The sequence below is a fragment of the Heliangelus exortis genome, chromosome 25, assembly GCF_036169615.1.
Source record: "Heliangelus exortis chromosome 25, bHelExo1.hap1, whole genome shotgun sequence".
Classification (NCBI taxonomy): Eukaryota; Metazoa; Chordata; class Aves; order Apodiformes; family Trochilidae; genus Heliangelus; species Heliangelus exortis.
Window position 1 is genome coordinate 3,721,479 of NC_092446.1, and position 22,255 is coordinate 3,743,733.

General features: G+C 52.4%; 1 protein-coding gene across 5 annotated transcripts in view; it reads right to left on the bottom strand.

Annotated features, from left to right (window-relative positions):
- IP6K3 (inositol hexakisphosphate kinase 3) overlaps window positions 1–22,154 on the bottom strand; it is a 22,700-nt gene extending 546 nt beyond the window's left edge. Inside the window, exons 1-7 of one of the 5 annotated variants that reach the window (XM_071768707.1) lie at window positions 21,685–22,154; window positions 21,290–21,363; window positions 11,899–12,201; window positions 5,285–5,489; window positions 4,296–4,468; window positions 2,561–2,736; window positions 1–989 (exon numbers count right to left, since the gene is read on the bottom strand). The exon at window positions 1–989 is cut by the window's left edge and continues 546 nt beyond it. In XM_071768707.1, the coding sequence (XP_071624808.1) occupies window positions 549–989; window positions 2,561–2,736; window positions 4,296–4,468; window positions 5,285–5,489; window positions 11,899–12,201; window positions 21,290–21,350 (1,359 nt within the window). In that variant the 5' untranslated portion in view covers window positions 21,351–21,363; window positions 21,685–22,154 and the 3' untranslated portion in view covers window positions 1–548. Of the gene's footprint in view, window positions 990–2,560; window positions 2,737–4,295; window positions 4,469–5,284; window positions 5,490–11,898; window positions 12,202–15,474; window positions 15,663–17,274; window positions 17,433–21,289; window positions 21,364–21,684 lie in introns of those variants that run through there. The other 4 variants (XM_071768710.1, XM_071768708.1, XM_071768709.1 and 1 more) reach the window with 4 other exon arrangements.
- Window positions 22,155–22,255: the final 101 nt, after the last annotated feature.

The following is a 22,255-nucleotide window of genomic DNA, read 5'->3' on the forward strand; positions in this document are numbered from 1 at the left end:
CCAAATGTCCATTTTTTTTTATTTTTAATTTTTTTTTTTTCTGTACACAGAGGACCCCCGGGTGCAGGGATGGGGAGGATGAGCATCAGGGTGGGTGGTTTTTTTCCTCTCCTGCTTTTCATATCTTTGGGACATGGAGCTGCAAAGAATGCTGCAATCTCTTCCCATTTTAGTCTTCCCAAAACACCTGGAATCTCCCATGGATTTGGGAGCAGAGGGGTGAGCAGGTCCTGTTTCATCCTTAAGACTTTCAAGTACTGCTTGTGGTTGGCTCACAAATAAATCAAGGACAGGAGCAAAACGAGAAAACAGAATAAATCTTCTGACTGCTGGCAGGCAGAAGGGATTCTTTCAGCTCTCTGCTTTTCACTCTTGAGTTCAGTCACTGGGTTTTCCTGCATTTTTTTCCCCTCCCAAGCTCCTTGTCCTCCCCTTCCCCACGGAGCTCGTGGTGTCCAGCAACCACACGGCCTCCCCAGCCCGGATCTTCTTGGGGGAGGGAGGAGGAGGAGGCTCCTGGGAAATTCCAGCTTTTTTGCCAGGAATTCTCACTTGTTTTCCGAGATGTTCTGGAGGATTCTGATGAGGTTCTCCAGGCCAAAAATGTACCCTTGGTCTGGGCCATCGTGCTCACACTTGGAGCCTTTGAAGGTGGTGTGGGCAAAGTCTATCATGCGGACGTCGACCCTGGAGGGGTAGCTTGGTTTTGGGAAGTGGAGGTGATTATCCAAGGATGCCGAGTTCTCCTTCTGCTCTTGGCCTTCGTAGATGATGAGGAGGGAGCTGGAGTAGAACCTGTAAGAGCTTTGCTTCCTGATGACTGCCAGCAGAGCCTTCAGCCTCAGGATGATGGGTTCCAGGAGGTCGATCCGGAGGTGGTTCCCGTTGCAGAGGAATTGCTGCAAGGTTTGCCTGAAGCCCTCTGGGGAGAGTTTCCTGCCATAATATTTATCTTTGCAGAGAAAATGACCTGTGTCTGCTTGGTAAACCTGGAGGAAAGACAGAAAGCATCGGGATGCAGTTGTTTGGGGGTTTTTTGCCCCAGTTTTACCCTGACCTCAAAAAATCCAGGCCCGAACAGGAGACAAAACCCTCTGCAGCCAAGAGGCTCCTTGCTGCATCCCACCTCCTGCAGGAGAGATTTTTCTGGAGATTTAGACTATTCAGATTGAAACCACTCCTGCAGGTTCTTCTTGTACCACTCTAAAAAAAAAGAAAACCCCAAATGCTGCAAACCTTTGGCTGTGTCAGAGATTCCCAGCTTTTTCCCTCTGGCTGTGGCAGGATTGTGCAGCAGGACAAGGAACACGCCAATTTCAGACCTCCCTGTAATGTCTGGGTAGCAATAATCTTGCTTTTTTGAGCACCCAGAGACAAAATACAGACAGAAATTTCTGTGCATGGCCCTGATAACACCCAGCAAGAAATAAAGGAGTGGATTTCCAATTACCTCCCACGCCACTTGTCATTGAAAGGAAAAATCTGCTCAGCAGGAGGATGGCAGAGCCCAAGGTGAGGCAGAGGGTTTGACACTGCTGCAAATGTGCTTTGGAATCCTCATGATCAAAATTACCCTTTGGGCACAGTGGGACGAGGTTTGGAAAGCTGTCTGAGGAGTGTGTGTGAAACCAAGGGGGGGGTTTGGGACTGAGGAGGGGTTTGGAGTGAAAGGCACCAAAACATTTGGCCACAACAACCCCATGGGGAGCTCCAGGCTGGGCACAGAGTGGCAGAAAGGGAGCTGGGAGTCTGGATTGCCAGGAAGCTGAAGAGGAGGCAGCAGTGTGCCCAGGTGGCCAAGAAGGCCAATGGCATCCTGGGCTGGCTCAGGAACAGCGTGGCCAGCAGGTCCAGGGAAGGGATTCTGCCCCTGTGCTCAGCTCTGGGGAGGCCACAGCTTGAGTCCTGTGTCCAGTTCTGGGCCCCTCAGCTCAGGAAGGAGCTTGAGGTGCTGGAGCAGGTCCAGAGAAGAGCAAGGAGGCTGGGAAGGGATCCAGCGCAAGTCCTGTGAGGAAGGGCTGAGGGAGCTGGGGGTGTTGAGGCTGGAGAAGAGGAGGCTCAGGGGAGACCTCATCACTCTCTCCAACTCCCTGAAAGGAGGTTGGAGAGTTGGGCTGATCCCAACGGGATGAGGTTCAACATTCCAAGTGCCAGGTCCTGAATTTTGGCCACAACAACCCCATGGGGAGCTCCATGGGGCACAGAGTGGCAGAAAGGGAGCTGGAAGGTGTCCATGAGCCAGCAGTGTGCCCAGGTAGCCAAGAAGGCCAATGGCATCCTGGGCTGGCTCAGGAACAGCGTGGCCAGCAGGTCCAGGGAAGGGATTCTGCCCCTGTGCTCAGCCCTGGGGAGGCCACAGCTTGAGTCCTGTGTCCAGTTCTGGGCCCCTCAGCTCAGGAAGGAGATTGAGGTGCTGGGGCAGGTCCAGAGAAGAGCAAGGAGGCTGCTTGAGGCCAGGATTTCCAGCCTGGAAGCCAAGGATCCAACCCCTTTGGATTTCCAGCTTGCTTTCAAACCCCGTGGGGGCCAAAGAGCGAAAAGGGGAGAGGCTGCATCTTACCTGCATCCCACAGATCCGAACTCCCAGGGATGCTGAGGTGCTCTGCTCACACTTTTTGATGTGCCGGGCTTTCTTCTCCTCTGAGGCATCATCCCCGTGCTGCCTGGTTCCCATCTTGAGGTCCAGGATGCAGGGGAAGTTGTATTTGGAGACCACGTTCTCCAGCAAGAGAAACTCTGAGCTGGAGTTAAAGGGCAACCCACTCCTTGGCAATCCTAATTGCAAGAGGCCTTAAATCACAGCAACTGCTGACACTCTCCCTAATAGCTCAGAGCTGTAATGAGACTTTCTCAGCCCATTTTACCAATGTGTCACTGCTACAGGCCCCTTGCTGCCAATTGCACTTAATTTACTGGCCCACAGTCCTAGCAATTAAAGCACCACCAGCTCCAGCCCCCAGTGACACCACAGCCCCAGGGCTGGCAGTCCCAGTCCTTGCCTTGCTGCTGGGCTGACTCCAGTGGGTGTGGGGGAAGCTGTTAAATGGGATTCTTCACATGGCTGCTGGGTCAGGAAGTGGGATTTGCAAACTAAAAGGTGAGGGAGCTGCTGATTCCTGAAGAAGTTGGGGGTTGAAACTTGTGCCAAGGGGATCCTCGAGTTTTGCTGGATATCCCTGGGTTTTTTCTTTCTTGTTGGGAAAGGGGGATGGGGAAAAGGGAGTGGGGAAAAAGGGAAAGGGGAATGGGGGAAAGGGGAAAAAGGAACGGGGAATGGGGAAAGAGGATTGGGGTGTCCTGGTTTGGGGCAGGATAAAGGGGATTTTTTGTCTTGTCCTTTTGCTTTCAGCTCAGTCTCTTGTCAGGAGCTGCACTGCTGAAATGAACAGCAAGTTTCTCAGGCAGTGGCTGCTCTGGGACTGATCCCACTTGATGTTCAGAGTTACTGCTGGAGCCTGGTGTGCAGAGCCAAGGCCACTGCTCAGCTCTGAGGAACATTTTACCCTCCAGAAGGAACAAAGAGGTCCCACCTGCAGCCTCCTTTGGGGAGGGAGGGACAAGAGAGATGCCAGAACTGACCAAAGAGAGGATTCCATCCCACACACCTCATACTCAGGAGAAATCTGAGGGACCACAAGGGTCAAACCCTTCCTGCTTCCCCTTCTTCCCCTGTTCCCCTTTCCTTTAGCATCCTGGGAGGATTCCATCCCTTCCTCTGCCTGTGCTCCTGATCCATCCCAGCCTGGATCTGTGTGTTCTGCCTCCAGCTCCCAACTGCTCCTGACCCCAGGATTCCAGCCTGGACTTTCCCAGAGCTGCCCTGCAGCCTCAGTGGGGATGGGAGAGTTATTGGGGGAGAGGGGGGAGGAACCTGGGATCAATTTTCCTGTAGATTTGTATAGATTTAGTCATTTTTCCTATTTCTCATTCCTGTTTCATTAAAGTTGTGCAGTTTAGTTTCCAACCCATCAATCTCTCTCCCTCATTCTCTCTTCTTTCTTTATCAGAGAGAAATTAACAGAGAGCAGCTGTTAATTGGTTTAATTGCCAGGCCTGTGTTAAACCCTGACACGGGGAAAAGGGGAAAGGGAAGGAATATTCCCATTGGAATATTCCCATTACAACGACCACTTAGCCCAACCCAACCACGGGAGAAATGAACAGAGCAGCTGAATTCTGTATATTCAGTGTTTTCCCAGGCACTGGGCAGAGGGGGGGATGATACCCCTGGCCAGAATCCATCCATAGATTATTTGGAGCCAGGCCTGGAGGGGAGGGGAGAGGCAGAAGGATACGATGGAGTTTGTTCTCATTGTGCTTGGAGGACATGCGGGTGAGGTGCTGCCTGTGACAGTGCAGTCCCCAGGGGTTGTAGCTGTTCCTTTCTCCCTGCTTCCCTTTTGCATCTTCCAAAAGTGAGTCTGGGTGGTACTGAAGGTCTGTCCTCAAGAGCACCTTCCCCGGGCAGCTAAAGAAAACACACAGCAGAATCCAGTTGGTTTGGAAGCTCCAGAAGAGGAGAATTCCCTCCCTTCCTCTTGCTGAGCCCCAAACTTGATAAGGGAAATTTTTAGGGGCTCTCAGATGGAATGTATTCATCCCATTACACTGTAAAAGTGATTTTCAGGACACCAGCTATTGCTGGGTGCCAATTTTTAGTTCCTTCAGGCTCCTACAAAAAGCACCAGTGACCAGGAGTCCCTGTTTATCCACCTAATGGGCACAAATTGTCCAACAATAGGAACGATTCCCAGTTTAGATGGGGCTGGCTTTGAGGAGGGGGAGGGAGGGATGAGATTTGTTCCCCTCTGAGGGTCATTCCCTGGGTCTCATTCACCCCAAAATCCCTAAATCCCATCACTCTGAGGGCAGTGCTTTCACAGCAGCAATGCTGTCCCCTTCAGTCAGTGATGCCCTTGGTCCTTTCTGAACCATTTTGAGCTGAAAAATGAGAATTTTCAGGAAGCTCCAAGGTCACCCTGGGATGCCTTTCCCAGACAGCTCTGCCCTGGGATGAGCTCAGCCTGGAAATGCCTCCTGGCTGCTTATTCCCTGGCCCTATGTGCTCTGGGGCCTCATCTCCCCAAGGATGGAGGAGAAAAGCAGAATTGGGGGCACAGAGTTGGAGCAAGAGCCCCAGGGAGCCACCAACTTTTTGGTGGCTTTGGTGACTTTGCTTTCCCTCCCCTTGGCACACTTGGCCTTAAACCCCCCCTTAAACCCCCAAAACCCCCCAGCCTGGCAGGAGAAGGACCAGGAGGAGGTTTGCAGCCCCTTCCCTCACCTCTCTTTGAAGGTTTTGGTGAGCTGAGTGTGGCTCCAGGTGACCAGGGTGTGCTCGGTGCTGGCAGCCCACTTGTGCCAGATTGTCACCGAGGTGTCCCCGATGGCTTTCTCCAGCCTGGCACAGCTCTCTGCCTGCAGGCTGGGGCTGGCCATCAGGGTCAGGTTGCCAAGACTGTCCTTCTTGAGGTGCACAGAAACGATGCCTGGACAAGAAAAAAAAAAAAAAAAAGAGGGGGGAAAAAAAATAAAATTACAAGCCAGAACGAGATGGACCCAGGGGTTACCCTTGGCCACTCTGTGCACCCACCCAAGGTGGCCCAACCTTCCTGGAGCTTGGCAGGACAGTTGTCTCCTTGTTTTTGTGGCTTCTCACATTGATTTGAGGTCAGTAATAGCCTGGAAACCAACCCCAGGGGGCTGTAATGATCCTTCCTCCCAAGGCTCAGCTTGAACCCACCTCCAGAACACCCAATTCTGTCACTCCAGGCTCTGCTGTGCCACAAGAGACCCAACAAAGCTCCTCGTGTTGGACCCAGAGCTCCTGGCTTGTTCCTGGCCAGGGATTTCATCCCACTTTTTTGGGACAGGGCGAGACTGGAAATCATAGAATCACAGAATGGGCTGGGTTGGAAGGGACCTCAGAGCTCATCAAGTCCAACCCTTGCTCCACTCCCCCCGTGGTTCCCAGCCCATGGCACTGAGTGCCACATCCAGGCTCTTTGGAAATATCTCCAGGGATGGAGAATCCACCCCTTCCCTGGGCAGCCCATTGCTGCCAGAAATGGACGCTTCCGAGAGCGTGAGCTCGAATCTGAATCCCAGGACCGGAGCTATAGGCAGTTCAAGTCAGTGGCAGAGACCGACTACAACCAGCCTGGCACCGCGTCAGCTCTAGAGTGAGCTGCCTGGTTGCACCCAGCATCACCTTTTATTGGCCCCAGGTCTTGGGCATGCTCAGTGGGGCCAGCCCTAACCGGGCACAGGTGAGACCAGCCTGGCTTGTCACCCGGTGATTCCTGGCACCTGTATCCTACAGCCCATTCCAATGGCTGAGCACCCTCTCCAGAAAGAAATTCTTTCTCATGTCCAACCTAAACCTCCCCTGGCACAACTTGAGACCTCTTGTGCCCTCTTGTCTTGCTGAGAGTTGCCTGGGAAAAGAGCCCAACCCCCCCCTGGCTCCAACCTCCTTTCAGGGAGTTGGAGAGAGTGATGAGGTCTCCCCTGAGCCTCCTCTTCTCCAGCCTCAACACCCCCAGCTCCCTCAGCCCTTCCTCACAGGACTTGTGCTGGATCCCTTCCCAGCCTCCTTGCTCTTCTCTGGACCTGCTCCAGCACCTCAATCTCCTTCCTGAGCTGAGGGGCCCAGAACTGGACACAGGACTCAAGCTGTGGCCTCCCCAGGGCTGAGCACAGGGGCAGAATCCCTTCCCTGGACCTGCTGGCCACGCTGTTCCTGAGCCAGCCCAGGATGCCATTGGCCTTCTTGGCATCTTTTGCATTGGCAGGAGGCAAAGGGAGGGAGCAGGAATTTTCCAAAGACAACCAACAAGTCAGCTCATTCCTTTCCTTGGAGAGAAGCTGCCAGCCCTCATCCTGCTCCTGTCCTTCCCCAGCTCCCAAGGTCCAGCACCCAAGCGGCCAACAGGGAGGGGAGAACCAGACCCCCAAAATTTGCCTTTTACACAGGAACATGAGCCTGCCCTGGGATTATTCCTTTCCATAAGGGTGCTTAAAACACCAGTGTGTGTATCCCAGCCTGGCAATTCCCCTGCCTCCCGGGGAATCACAGGACTCAGATGCCACTCGACCCATCCCGGATTTAACCCCAAACCTGGCACGGGGACCGCAGCCTCCGGGGCTCGGGTGACAGAGGAGGAATGGCCCTGACTTTCGGAGCAGACAGCTCTGACCTTTCCGGGAAGGGTTGGTGACAGCCACCCAGGGTTGGTGACAGCCACCCCGCTCGCCAGGGCCCTCTCGGGGGCTCTCTCCCCCTCCCGATGTCGCGGAGGAATTTTTCGGATCATCCCCAGCTCCGGGGTTGGGGGAGGGGATGGATTCCCGGCAACAATTCCCTGGAGTTTGGGGATGTAAAGTTCCCAAAGAGGATGGGGAACGCTCACAGAGCAGCAAAACTCAGGGCTGGGAAGAACCCGAACCCCATCACCCGTGGGATTGGGTTTTAACCAACTGGGGGGGAGGTGATGCTGTTGGGCAGCTCTGCTCCCTCCCAAGGAAATCTGAAAAAATAAAGGAATATTCAACCCCCCACCACCACCTTTCTCTTCATCTAAAGTGAGGTTAAAAACAGAAAAGTGGATTTGCCCTCCCTCTGAGTTTTGCTGCCCAAGGGAGAGGTTTCCAGCCCCTGAATCCCACTGCCTGCATCCCCCCCCCCCATCCCCATCATCAGCCTTGGGGGGGTCCTGGACCCCAAATCCCTGCAGCTCCAGCTTCCCTCCTGCATCTCAGGCACCACCATTTCTGTTCCATTTTGCTGTAAAATTCACATGAATCCAAAGAGCCAGGGCAGGCTCAGTTAAATCAGCTCATTTTGCACTGAAATACTGGGGGGAGGGGGGTGTTGAACCCTTAATTAGGGGGTCAGGATTATTTTTAGCTATCTCAGCCCTTTCTCCTGGTGCTGCTGAGCACGGGGAGCTTTGTTTTCCTCCAGCCTCAGCCAGCTCATCTTTCCCTGAGTCCCATCCATGAAAAAAAAAGGAAATAAAATCCATATTACAGCCACCTGAGAGCAGCCAAAATTCCTATCAGCTCAGCTGCCTGCTTTGAACTTGCAGGGAAAAAAAAAAAAATAAATCCAGCCTATCTTTTGCCTAAATCAAAGCCTTTTTATTTTTAATAAGTCACTGGGAGGCAAGCAGAGTCCTTGATTCCAAATCTTAATGCTCCAGCTCTGGTGTGGTGCCCGAGCAAGCTGGAGCCCTAAAAAAATGTCCCAATTCCAGAGCTGCAAGTCAGTGGAGCTGGGCTGATTTACATAGTGCTGACAGTCTCCCCCTCCAAAAAAAAAAAAAAAAAGTTATATATAGCATGAAACTAAGAGGTCTTAAGTATCTCCCATTAATATGAAAATTAATAGGGGGATGTTCAAAGGGAAGGATGAGCTGTTAAACTGGGAGAGACTCTGAGCCTCCTGCTTCTCCCAGCTGCAAGCTGCCTTCAGGAATATTCCCCACAGCCTGAAAAATCCCTTTTTTTTTCCCTCCCCCTGATGTGCTTCCCTATGGGATTTGCAGACACCCTGCAAGTGACCCATGTGTGCAAAAGAAATCTGTGACAGAACTAATCTGTGTGCAAATAGAATAAATAAAGAAAGAAACAATAAATAACAATAAATGAAACAAATCAATGACAAGATATAAATAATATATATAATAAATAAATAATATATATAATAAATAAATAATATACATAATAAACAAATAATATACAAATACATAAAACAAATAAATAACGAGAAATAAATAAATATAAACAAAAATAAAGCTGTGTGCAAAATAAATCTGCCAACCTGCTCTTTTATTGCAGCAAGGAAACATCTCTGGGAGCAAAAGTGGGTTTAGGTGCTTATTTTTCCTGGCCTTTTAGTGTCACCAAAGCCACACTCCCTGTCCTGCCTGGCACTGGTGGATATTTATGGGTTCTGTCCCCAAGCTGGTGGCATCCCAGGGATCCTCAGAAGCATTCTGCTGGGCAGCTCTACCCTCCTTGGATTTATTTTTAAATTTACAAGCTCATTTCTTTGCTGCCACCTAGAAGAGGAACCTGAGCATGGAAACAAACCGAGTATCCCCTTGCTGGGCTGAAACTGGGGAGGGAAAACTGGTCCCCAGGTCACCAACCTGCCTGAACTGGTGTTTGATGGGAAAGGTGACATTTCACAGAATCCTAGAACTGGCTGGGTTGGAAGGGACCTCAGAGCTCATCAAGTCCAACCCTTGCTCCACTCCCCCCGTGGTTCCCAGCCCATGGCACTGAGTGCCACATCCAGGCTCTTTTGAAATATCTCCAGGGATGGAGAATCCACCCCTTCCCTGGGCAGCCCATTCCAATGGCTGAGCACCCTCTCCAGAAAGAAATTCTTTCTAATGTCCAACCTAAACCTCCCCTGGCACAACTTGAGACCTCTTGTGCCCTCTTGTCTTGCTGAGAGTTGCCTGGGAAAAGAGCCCAACCCCCCCCTGGCTCCAACCTCCTTTCAGGGAGTTGGAGAGAGTGATGAGGTCTCCCCTGAGCCTCCTCTTCTCCAGCCTCAACACCCCCAGCTCCCTCAGCCCTTCCTCACAGGAATTCTGTTGGATCCCTTCACCTCCTTTGGGCCTCCACCTCCTTCCTGAATTTCGGGGCCCAGAACTGGACACAGGACTCAAGCTGTGACCTCCCCAGGGGCAGAATCCCTTCCCTGGGCCTGCTGGCCATGCTCTTCCTCATCCAGGATTCCATTGGGATTCTTGGCTACCTGGGCACACTTGGAATGTTGAACCTCATCCCGTTGGGATCATCCCAACTCTCCAACCTCCTTTCAGGGAGTTGTAGAGGGTGATGAGGTCTCCCCTGAGCCTCCTCTTCTCCAGCCTCAACACCCCCAGCTCCCTCAGTCCTTCCTCACAGGACTTGTGCTGGATCCCTTCCCAGCCTCCTTGCTCTTCTCTGGACCTGCTCCAGCACCTCAATCTCCTTCCTGAGCTGAGGGGCCCAGAACTGGACACAGGACTCAAGCTGTGGCCTCCCCAGGGCTGAGCACAGGGGCAGAATCCCTTCCCTGGGCCATTTGCTCACTGGTGACACTGGGTTACATAATGGTCCCCAAGCTGTCCCCTTTCTAAGAATAGAGATGAGGAGCACAGACACGTGGGGATGGGGTGATGGGGACCTCTGGATTATTCCTGGTGATTCTCATCTCTTCCCTCACCCTCATGGGAATTTGGCCCAGCTCTTCAGCTCACCTGGCATTCAGGGCTGGGAGACTTGGAAGCAGAATAATAAAAATCTGTGTGGCCAGTGCTAGACTGGAGAGGAGTTGATCTCCTCACAAAACTCTCTGGGATTTGGCATAGAGAGAAAAAAAAAATAATAAAAAAAAGGTTTTAATAACTGGGCCACCCTTTGACTGATGAGCTGGGGCTGCTTAAAATCTTTATGGCAAAGAGACAGAGCAGGACCCAGCTCTCCAGCACCCAACCCTGGCCCCTGCTGAAGAAAATTATTTTGAGAAAGCCTTGTTTTCTTTCTTAAGCATCTTTTTAGTACCGTCCCATAAATCTGCAAAGGCTTTCTGGGGAAGGGAGAGATTGGATTGGGAGCTCATCGAAACTCTGGCTGGCTCGTGGAGCTCTTTTCTGTGACACTGAAGGACCAAAAGATATTTTAAGTTGGTGGGTGACAGCTGAGCTCCTCTCCTCCAGGGTCAGGGGCTTTACGAGCAGCCCACGTCTGGCAGGAAAGGGGGAAATAAGGAGGGAATGAGAAAAGCAGGGAGAATGGCTTTAAAAAAAAAATTCCAGGACCCTCATGGACACCAATCTGAGAAATTCAGATGGGAAAAGGGCTCAGAGCAAGGAGAGTCAGGCACAGGGTAAGTAGTGATGGGGGACATGGAGCAGAGGGGCAGGAGGAGGCTCTGTCCCATCCTGGGAAGGTGTCCCCTGGTGCAGGACAGCTGCCTGGCTGGGATTTCCAATAAATTAAGCAGTCTGTGCCTCTGATTTTCCACAGGGCAGAGCAAGCACCCAGCAAAAGTGAAGCTTGAGAAATTCCTGGGATGGTTTTTCAGGCTCAGGATTTCACGGTGGCCCCAAGGACGATTCCACCCCCAGCTTCTGCTGGTGCCAACCCTGACCCTTTCCTTGCCCTCAAAAGCTCCTCTGCCTCCAACACAAACCTTCACCTCTTCTAAAACCAAAATTTGGGGTAACGAGGCCACTCACAGGGGGCAAAGGCACCTTGAGCTCTGTTCCTGTGCTAATAGGATGTTAATTTAAATGAATTCATGATGTGCCAGACCTTGGGACTGCTGGGCTGAAGAAAACCACCCTGGTCCCTGTTATTCAGTGCTGCCATTCCCATCCCATCACGGGGCCACAGCCTGGAAACTCCTTCAAGCAAACACTGTTGGGAAACCCCAGCCTATTCCTGCCCCTTTTCCTGGCATTTTGTTCTGTTCCCCTTCTCTGTCCTGCTCCAAGCCCTCTGCTCCTGGCTGGGGATCACGTTCATGCTCTCAGCCTCCATCTTCTGACAACTTTCCCCCCCAAACCAGACCAATTTCAGCCCTATTTGACACAACAAGAGTCCCCTGTGTCACCGAGGCTGACCAGGGCAGCAAGGGGATGGGCAGAGGGGAAAATCTGGTGCCATCAACCAGTGCTCAACCCTTATTTTAGACCTCAGAGACTCCCCCCAGCCCCAGAACCCTAGAAAACCCTCCCCATCTCAACCTTGCTCAGCAAATCCTGACCAAGTGACAAACTCAGCCCCATCCCCTCCCCCCCACACCTCCCCACCAGCCCTTGTCCCAACCTCAGGACAATTCCTGGTGCCACCCCCACCCCATTTTCTGGGCTTTTTCCCCCAAATTTCCCTTACCTTTGTACTGGGGGGTGAACTGCCTCATGGCCAGGGGCAGTGACTGGTAGAAGCTCAGCTCCTGTGTCACCAGGGGCTTGCAGACTGTCTGCTCATCATACTTCATCATGCTCATGTGGCCACCAACCTGATGGACAAAAGGCTCCAGGAGGACAGGAGCCCTCCCTTCCCCAGCTTCCCGGGGGCTCTGCCCCACCATGGTGCTGGGCAGGGGGGTGAGGAGGGGATCAGCCTCCTTTGGGAGCAGCAAAGGAGGTTCCTGAGAGGGAATCAACATCCACTCTGGCTTTTCACCAATGGTTCCTGCAAAAAGAAGAGATGGATGGAGGTGGTTGAGAAGCAAGGGACAAGACACCACAAAGTCAGCATCTGCACCAGCATCCTGGGAGAAGCTGGGGGGGATGAAACCTTGGGATGCTCGGGAGCTGGTGGGAGCCCCTGCCTGAAGTGCAGAGAATCCTAGAATCCTAGAACTGGCTGGGTTGGAAGGGACCTCAGAGATCATCAAGTCCAACCCTTGATCCACTACTGCTGCAGAAGACCCAAGGGAGACACAGGGGGGAGGGGGGTGTGGGGGGTTCCAAAGCAACCGAGGGGATTAATTATCAAATTAATGAGGTGGCCTCAGCAAACCAGCTGGGTCAAGGCATTCCTCAGCCTGGTGACACGGGGTTATTCCTGCACCTTGAATGCCACCTCCTGCTGGGAAACAACCGGGGTTGTCTTATGGGGCAGTGCTAAGGAGGGGCCTCTTCCTCCTCCTCTTCCTCCTCCTTCTCCTCTTCCTCTTCCTCCTCCTCCTCCCCCTCCCCCTCCCCCTCCCCTTCCTCCTCTTCCTTCTCCTCCTCCTCCTCCTCCTCTTCCTCCTCCTCCTCCTCCTCCTCCTCCTCTTCCTCCTCTTCCTCCTCCTCCTCCTCCTCTTCCTCCTCCTCCTCCTTCTCCTCCTCCTCCTCCTCCTCCCCCTCCCCCTCCCCTTCCTCTTCCTCCCCCTCCTCCTTCTCCTCCTCCTCCTCCTCTTCCTCCCCGTCCCCTTCCTCCTTCTCCTTTTCCTCTTCCTCCTCCTCCTCTTTCTCCTCCTCCTCCTCCCCCTCCCCTTCCTCCTTCTCCTCTTCCTTTTCCTCCTCCTCCTCCTCCTCCTCCTTCTCCTTCTCCTTCTCCTTCTCCTTCTCCTTCTCCTTCTCCTTCTCCTTCTCCTTCTCCTTCTCCTTCTCCTTCTCCTCTTCCTCCTCCTCCTCCCCCAGCCAGGATATTCCTTGCCCAGGAGGTTTTTTACCGAAGCCTCTGCCACCCCCCTTCCCTCCAAACACCACCTCAGGGCTCAGCAGCACCTTCCACACCTCCTGCAGAATCCTCCCCGGGGGGACCTTTCCTGACACCAGAGCAGCAGCAGGAGAGGTTCCTGCCCCGGGCTGGCTCCAGGAGGTGTCAAATCTGCACCCAGAGGTGCTCTTTGCACCCCCCCGGGCTCTCCATCCCCTCCCCTCTGCTCCAACCCCAGGGAGCATCCAGCATCGGAGCTGTTCCTGATTTTATGCCCCGAGATAAATTTCTCCTGGATTATTTTTTTTTTTTTTTTTTTTTTTGGACAAACTAAAAGAGATGGGGGAGGAAAAAAAAAAAACCAACAAAAAATTAATAAAATCGTCCTTCTGGGGCAGATCCGTGTTCCTGCAGCCCTCAGAAAGGGTTTGTAGAGCCCTGCTGGGCCTGCCCCTGAGAGCTTTCTCCTTGTTCCTCCCCCTTCAGCAGAGCCTGGGGAGTTTTCCATCCTCGTTTTGCTAAAAGAAACCCAGGGCTGGAGTTCATAAAACTGACAGAAAATCCAGTTCTCTCTGGCAAAGCCTCCAGGATGTGCTGAGTGACCCCACCTCGCCAGGACAGCATTGTCCCCAACTCCTGAACCAGCAGCCACCGAAGGGAAGGGGACAGGGGGACAGGGGACAGAGGGACAGGGGGACAGGGGACATGGGGACAGGGGATAGGGGGATGGGGGGCAGGGGGATGGGGGACAGAGGGACATGGGGACAGGGGATACGGGGACAGGGGGATGGGGGGATGGGGGACAGGGGGATGGGGACAGAGGGGCATGGGGACAAGGGACAGAGGGAGAGGGGGAGAAGGGGATAGGGGGATGGGGGGATGGGGGACAGGGGGATGGGGGACAGAGGGACATGGGGACAGGGGACAGAGAGACAGAGGGACAGGGGTCAGAGGGACAGGGGACAGGGGGACAGGGGGATGGGGGACAGAGGGACATGGGGACAGGGGTCAGAGGGACAGGGGACAGGGGGACAAGGGACAAAGGGACAGGGGGATAGTGCCACTTCCCTGCTCCCACCAGGAACAAACCCGGATTTTCCCCACATCTGCTCGGGACTCTCAAGCAGCAAAACTTTCCCTCCCCCTCCCCCCGGGGCCACATTCCCAACCCTGGGAGCTTTAAGCACTAAAATCCCAGCCTGTTCCTATCCCTATCCCTATCCCTATCCCTATCCCTATCCCTATCCCTATCCCTATCCCTATCCCTATCCCCATCCCCATCCCTATCCCTATCCCCATCCCTATCCCTATCCCTATCCCTATCCCTATCCCTATCCCTATCCCTATCCCTATCCCTATCCTTATCCCTATCCCTATCCCTATCCCTATCCCCATCCCCATCCCTATCCCTATCCCTATCCCTCCTCCAAGAAAAGAACCGAAGCTCCGCAGCTTCCATGCCCCCTCCCATCTTTTCCAAGCACAATTCCCGACCTCAGCTGCCCCTTTTCTTCTCCTCCGGGAGGCGTGGGATGGAGCGGGTCGGAACCAGAACCACTCCTACAGCTCCTTTACCTCCCCCCAAGGTGGTTTATTGGTTGTTTGGCGGTTTTTTTTTTTTCTTATTCTTTTTTTTTTTTTTTTTTTTTTTTTCCTTCCCCTCCCTCCCTCCTCCCCCTCCGTTTTTCTCTCCTTTCATCAAGGCACATTCGGGATTTCTGCTCTGCAATTACCGGGAAGGAGGGAACAAAGCCCGGCCACTTCCATGAGTGCTTTTCAGCCAGGGAAGAAAGCCGCTCTTCAAAGCTTTTCTAGAAGTTAATAAAAGCCTTCAGCATGCTCTGAAAGTTGCAGCAACTTTTGAAAGAGGATTTCTCTCCCGTGGAAAGCTTGTGGGTTGCTTTGGGTTTTGGGTTTTTTTTTTTTTTTTACCCCTCCTTCAAAAAAAAAAAAAAAAAAAGAGAGAGAGGGGAAAAAAACAAAAGCAAACAGCACCAAAAAAAAAAAAAAAAAAAAAAAAGGAAAATAAAGAGAAAAAAAAAAAAAAAGAAACCCGAACCCAAGAGGATTTTTCCCAACAGCTCTGGAGCAGAGAGCACAGCTTGACTTCCATCCTGTACTTATTGCTCAAGGTGACAGAAAACACCCCCAGTCCTGGCAACCTTGGCATTGCCAAGAGAGTTGGGGGCTGAAACAACAAAAAACCAACCAACCAAATTGGATAAAGCTGGAATTTTTTTATCTGGCATTATTTTCTCTTAAGCAAAACTCCGAGCAAGGCTTCCAGCAAGAATTTTTTTTTTTTTTTTTCATTGCTTTTTGGCTCTGAAGGAGCTCATCATCCATTTTGGAGCTGATAAATGTTACTGCAAACACTTGGTGAGGTGCTCTGAGCTCCTCTGAAACAAGATGCTCTGGAAATAAATCCCTTCTGCCAGCTCAGGTTACTGGGAATGCCAGAAGAGATTTCCATCACTAAAAACACAGGGAATTACAGAGAAATCTGGAGCCACCAACCCACAAACCTGGGAAAAAAAAAATAACAACCCCCCCAAAAAATGCATCCCGGGTACTGCAGATGAAGATGAAATATTGAAAATATTGGGGAAGGAGAATAATTCCCTGTGTGGAGAATTCCCCTCTCCAGAAAAAGGAAGAATCCAAGAGACTTTAAAGCAGCCCCAGCAGGGCTCCTGGGGACACTGGGTGCTGTCACCCTCCCCCCTCCCCTTATTTAGGGCCAAATGCCAAAAGGGTCTGAGCTAAACAGGTTATTTATTCCCAGCTCTAAACACAGCCAAAAAGAAATCAAGCAGATTAAGTTCTCTAACCTTTAATTAGTGCCCACTCCACCCCATCCCAAGCAGAACCTTTGGGGGCTCTGAGCCTGACCTGCTGGGGACAAAATGCAGAGAGCCTGGGAAAAATGACCAGGTAGGGTCCTCCTCTGAGGAGAAATACTTTGGAAAATTAAAAAGCAAAATCACTTTAAAAAGGAGTGATCTATCAGCACAAGACCATGTTCTTAATCTCATATATTATGGTCCTGGCTCCCCTGCTGCAAACTCAGGTTTCAAGCACTGCAGGGAGCTGCTAATTTAATTTTTTTTTCCCTTTATTAAAAGGGAAGAGAAGAAGATAACTCTTCATCTGAAGGGATTTTTATGGCCATAGCTCTTAGCATGAGAACTGGAATCAAAGGCACCTCCTGCCCCCAGCACCAGCCCAAGGACAAGGGGCAGGGTTGTCCCATTTCCCTTCCCTCTTGTGCCTCCAAACTCCACCAAATTTTGACCGTAAGGAAAAAACCCTGCAGGTTCCAGCTCAGCATTTTGGGGCTGTTGCAGCTACACCCCTGAATCAACCTTCAGCCTCCCCTGCCCTTCCCACCCCGAGGCAGAAATAGTTGGGGGGCAGCACCCTGCAAAGCTCTCAGCAAGAAACCCAACCCTGAGCACCCCCCAGAAATCCACCTGGACACAACCCCTCAGCTCTTACATTTCCTTCCCCCTACCCCCTTCCAAAAAAAAAAAATAAAAATAAAATTATGTTTGTAACACTGAGGGCTGCTCCCTCCTGAAGAAGATGCCAGGATTCCGTGGGCTGAATCCTGAAGGATTTATTTGCAGGGGTAGTGGGAAGGGATGGGATTCAGTTCTCTGGCAGCCCCCTGCCCACCCCTTGGGCATCAGGAGCCTGTGAGGGGCTGGAGAGCACTGGGATTCCCATGGGAACATCCATTGGGATCATGGTAGTGAGCTGGGGGCTGCCAGAGCATCCCATGACACCACATCCCATGGGAAAAGACACAGCTCCTCCAAACCCTCTGCCCCATTTCTGCCTTTCCCAGCACCAAATCCCCTCTGCTGAGCAGCCCCTTGATGCCACAGAGAACCCAGAACCACCAGAACCACCCAGAACCACCAGAACCACCCAGAGCCAGCACTCCAGCTGCTGGCTGTCCCCATTGCTCCTGTCCCCTCCTGCAAGCCAGGGCTGTGCTCAGAGCATCCCTAATAACATCCCACCCCAAATTAAGAGCTCATTCACCCTGCCCATGCCCCTCCTGCCCTGGGGGGTGGTCGGTGCTGGTCCAGAAGCCCCCCTGGCTCTCACCTGTGGGGTGGGTGGGGATGCTCTGGGCTCGGAGGGGACCCTGGGCTCAGGTCCTGCCTGGGTTGGGTTTCTTGTTGCTTCTGAGGGTGGCTCAGGAAGGAGAAATGAAGGAGCAGGGGGAGCCACAGACATTTGGGCCATCAGCTGACTGCTGCTGGGGTGCTGGCAGGGACCCAGCGTGCCCAGCTGACAGCTGAGCCTGCAAGGGGGGGAGAAACACCCTTGGGTGCTAAAGGACAACAAAGCCACATGTGAGAGAGGGGTGAAGAAGGAGGGAGAAGGGGCTGGCTGGGTCTCAGGCTTCTTGCCAGGAAACGTGGCCCTGCTCTGGCTCCCTTGTGCAATTGTCCCTCTGGGAAAATAATTTGGTTGGTTGTGGGGTTTTTTTGTGGGTTTTATTTTTTTTATTTTATTTTATTTTGATTTTTTTCCAGTCTGTTCTCCACCGTGCTGCTTGCAAAAGCCTCACTGATGCTGAGGAGGGCACGGGGTGGGACTGACATCAACCCCCTGACCAGAAATCCCCCCAGCTCTTGCCTCCCTGGGGTGATGTAGGGAGGTGGGGAGTGGGGCTGGGATGCTGCCAGCCTGGCTGAATCACCAGGTATTTTGGCAAGGAAAAGGTATTTTTGGCAAGGAAAGGGTATTTGTGGCATGAGGAGGGGGAGGAGGGGGAGGGAGGAGAGGGGTTTGCCCAAAGCTGGAGAATAAGGGAATGGATCTGAGAGCTGAGCTCACAGCCACCCAATCCTCACCCTGCCAACACTTTCTTCCAGGGAAAAATGACACCCAGGCCCTTGGGGACCTGTGGGGGGACTGGAAATTTCTTAGGGAGCTTCCTGCCAGGGCCAAACTGTCACCTCAAGGACATTGTCCCCCTGCAGACCCCCCCCACCTGCTGCTGGGCACCAGTGATGCCAAGGACAGGAGTGCCCTGAATGGGCCCCGCCAGCCCCAGGCACCCCAAGGAACCCATAAATTCTTCTGGGGATCTGGGCATCCCCCAGGACAAAGGGACCCAGGGGACATCTGTCCTGGACCAGTCAGCCACGGGTGGAAGGAGCATTGGGGACATGGCCATCCCCTCCCCACACCCAGCAGGAGGGTGGCACAGGTAAGCAGGAGGTCCCCAGAGCCCTCATCCTGTCCTTCACCCCACTCCAAAAGCCAAAAAAAAACCAACCCAGGCCCTGTGCAACCCCCAACCACCTCTGATTTCAAATCTGAACAGACCTGAGGTGGTTGGAAGGGGCCAGAGCCCCTTTGGGGGGGTCAGGGAGAGGTAGGACCCAGCACCCAGGATTGCCCAGGAAGGGTGCTGGGCTGGTGCAGCACCTTCCTCCTCTGCAGAGGCTGCTCCTGCTGGGTGTCAAATGGCTTTTTACTGCAGGTGTTAATTGAAACCATCTCATTTTTATGGCAGGAGATGTGTCCTCTGCAGTTATTGCTCCTTTCAAAGAAGCAGAGGGAGAATTCCTGAGCCTGGGAGCAGGATCCCTGTCCTGATCCCTGGAGCAATTACTCAGCCTCTTGCAAAAAGCAGAATGCTCCAAGGGGAGAGCAGCTCTGTCTCATTAAAACGATGCTAATTAGGAGGTAATTACAGGCACTAAGCTATTGTTACCTGAGCAAACCTGCAGCCTGGCTCCCGACTCCAAATCTCACCCAGCCTGGCAGGGACTTGGGAATAAAAGTGGAGGGGACCAAGTCTTGAACGAGCTGGGGCTGCCTGGTCCCCAGCACCCCTGGGCCTCATCCTGTGCAGTCATCTTGCCCTCCTTGCATCACAGGGCTGCATTTGGGGTCATCAGGAATAGGGTAACAGGGTTAGGACAAGGCTGGACTTGATCTTGAAGGTCTTCTCCAGCTTGAACAAATGATTCCGTGATTCCCATCTGGAAGAAAAACTGTGGGAAGAAAAACTGTGGGAGTCAGAAACCCCAAGGGCACTGAAGAAACCCAACAAAATCTGCTTGAGGCCACGCAGGGAATGGACCCAGGGCCAGCAGCTCCTCAGCACCCACCCCATGGGGTATTTTCTTCTGTTGCTGTTTGGATGCCAGGAGGTGTTTTGGAACCTGAATGGGACCCCCCAGCAGGTGACCCAAGGCTGTTGGTCCCCTCCCTCCATCATTTGGGAGAGCAGCAGAGGCTCTGGGGTCCTCCTGCCACCCCAGATTGTGTCCCCAGGGAGCTGCCAGGAGCTGGGGGAAGGGAAGCAATGGGACAGGGAAGGTGTCCTGCAGCACAGAGCCCGTGCTCTGCCCCTGGAAGAGACAAACTTGAAGGCAAACAAAATTTCCACCTCCCACAGGGGGCTCCTGGAACTCAAGGGACAATCCAAAGACACCCACAGACCTCACACCAGACCTCAGCAGCCTGCAGAGTGCTCCCCCCAAAAATAAGGAGCTGCTTTGAGGTCTGGTCCCTGGGTTGGAGGCTGCTCTGCAGTGGCTGGCAGCCCCTGGAGGGCAGGGAGGTGGGGACAGGACTCACATCCCCCCCAAATCTGCTGTAGAATCCTCATTTTGCTTGGAAAAAAACCTTGAAGAGTCCAAACATCAACCCAGCACGGCCAGGACCACCACTGCCCCATGGCACCAACCCTTCCAGTGACTCCATCACTGCCCTGGGCCCTGAGAACCCTTTGGTGAAGAAATTCTTCCTAATATCCAATTAAACTGTGAAGAAATTCTTCCTAATATCCAATTAAAACCTCTCCTGGCACAACTTGAGGCCAATTCCTCTTGTCCCATCACTTTTTACTTGAAAAAAACCCAAAACCCAACCCCTCCTTGCTTCACCTTCCTTTCATAGGGAGCCAGAATCTGTCCCAGATTCTGAATGTGCATAAAACCCTTTGGCAAACACTTCCCTGGGGTCCTTTTTTTCAGAGGATGAATGAAATCCTGGTGGAAATTCCAAGGCAGGCCCTGGGAGGGGGGTCTCCAGGGCTGAGACAGCACCCATGGGTCACACTGCTGCTTGGGTGACATTGATCCTTCCAGAACTGGCACGGAGCCCTGGCCCTGTACCCCATAAATAAGGGAGCTCATCAGGTGTTGTGTCAGCAAGAGACAAAATATTTCATGGGAGAGGCTTTAAATGGAAGCAGGAAATGAGAAGATAAAAGGGCAAATTTTATTTTTGATTCCTCGTTGGTACAGATTTGCCTTTCTGACAGAAAAGGGGAGGGAATGGCTTGATCAGCCCAGGGCTGGGGAATTTATTCCCAGCAAATACCTCACCAAAAAAGTGGGAAGGGGAATGGCAGCAATGGCAGTGGAGGGATTGCAAGTTGTAAGAAACAGGGGAGGAAGAACTCAGCTATTCCCTCTGCTTTGGAGAGACCTGGGATCCTGAGAAAACTGCTAATTCCAGAGGAATTATCCAGAGCAAGCAGGAGCTGGGCAGCCAGCATGGCATGAAAACTCTTTCATGATAAGAAATGAAAGGACACAGGGGGAGGACCAGGACACAAAACCTCACAGCAGCTTGGTTGAAAGCAAACATCCTCTGGCACCTGTAATTCCACCAACCTGGAGATTCTTTCCTAACCTTGAATATATTTCAGCTGTAACTTAGCAACCTGGCCTGGGGAAAAGCAGCTGAAGAGGAATGTAGGTTCAGAGGAGAGCTTTTTCCTTGCTTTCCTTTTTTTTTTGTTCCCATAGCTTGTCCCCAGCTCAGTGCCAGAGGGGGTAACCAACTCCCACATCAACATCTCCTCCTGGGCAGGGGGGGGATCTTCCCCTTTGTCACCCAGAGCTGCACTGGGAGACCCAAGAAACATTTCTGTCACCAGACCCAAATATCTGAGTCAGGCACATCCTCAGCACTTACACCAGGATGAGTCAGGGACTGCTGAGGAGACCTGGAAGAAATTGAAGCTCCAGGCAGCACGTTTGGATTTAGCAGCACTAAGGTGGGAGATGGATTGAAAGCACTCAGGGAAATGGACCCTAAAGACCCCCCAGAGCTGCCAGCAAAATGTGCTTATTTGTCATCTACTCACCAGGCAGCCTCCAAAACCTTGGGGAGCTCATCAGGGGTCGTGTCAGCAAGAGACAAAACATTTCATGGGAGAGGCTTTAAATGGAAGCAGGAAAGGGGAAGATAAAGGGCAAATTTTATTTTTGATTCCTTGTTGGCACAGATTTGCTTTTCTGACAGAAAGGGGAGGGAATGGCTTTATCAGCCTCTATTTATCTATTATATATATATAATCTCTGTTTATCACCCTCCAAGACTTGACTTTTTGCCTTTTTCCTTGACACAAATATCCCTCCTTGCTTCCAGCACACCAAGCCCTGGGGACACAAGGAGGGAAGTGCTGCATCCTGTGCCAAGCAGCAGCCTGGGAAGGCAGGAAGGGCCATCCATGACATCCATTCTTTCCTTTCCACTCACCTAGAACTTCACATCATGTCCCAAAGGACAGGGGAGCTCACCACAGCCTGAGGATGCCACCACACGTGGGACCAGCAGCTTGGAGCAGAGTCAAGGTTTTCTGCAGCAGTTGTTGACCTCAAACACCCCATGAGTGAGGGCTCTGCCTTCCAGAGAACATGGACAGAACACATTAAACTCGAGGCACCCTCAGTTTCCACTTATTGCACCATCCCATTCCTTGCTTTAAATAAACTGCTTTATTCCAGGCCCCGGGAACACTGATCAACCCACTCAACTCATCCTTCCAGCTTCAGAGCCCTCTGAGCTGTCAGGAAATCTCTCCAAAATTCAGAGATACAACCTGACTGTTCTCACACACCTCTGCTCAATGCCAGCTCTTCCCAAACCACAGACTTCATTCCCAACCAAACATTTGGCTACAGCACCAAGATCAGAGACTCACAGGGATCCACATTGTCTCATTAAGCTGCCATGCAATTCCCATCTCATCTTCCCTCTTATTCTTAGGAACCAGGAGCTCCCCTGGAGCCAGATCTGTTTGATCTGCCTGAGCAAAAGCTTTGGGAAC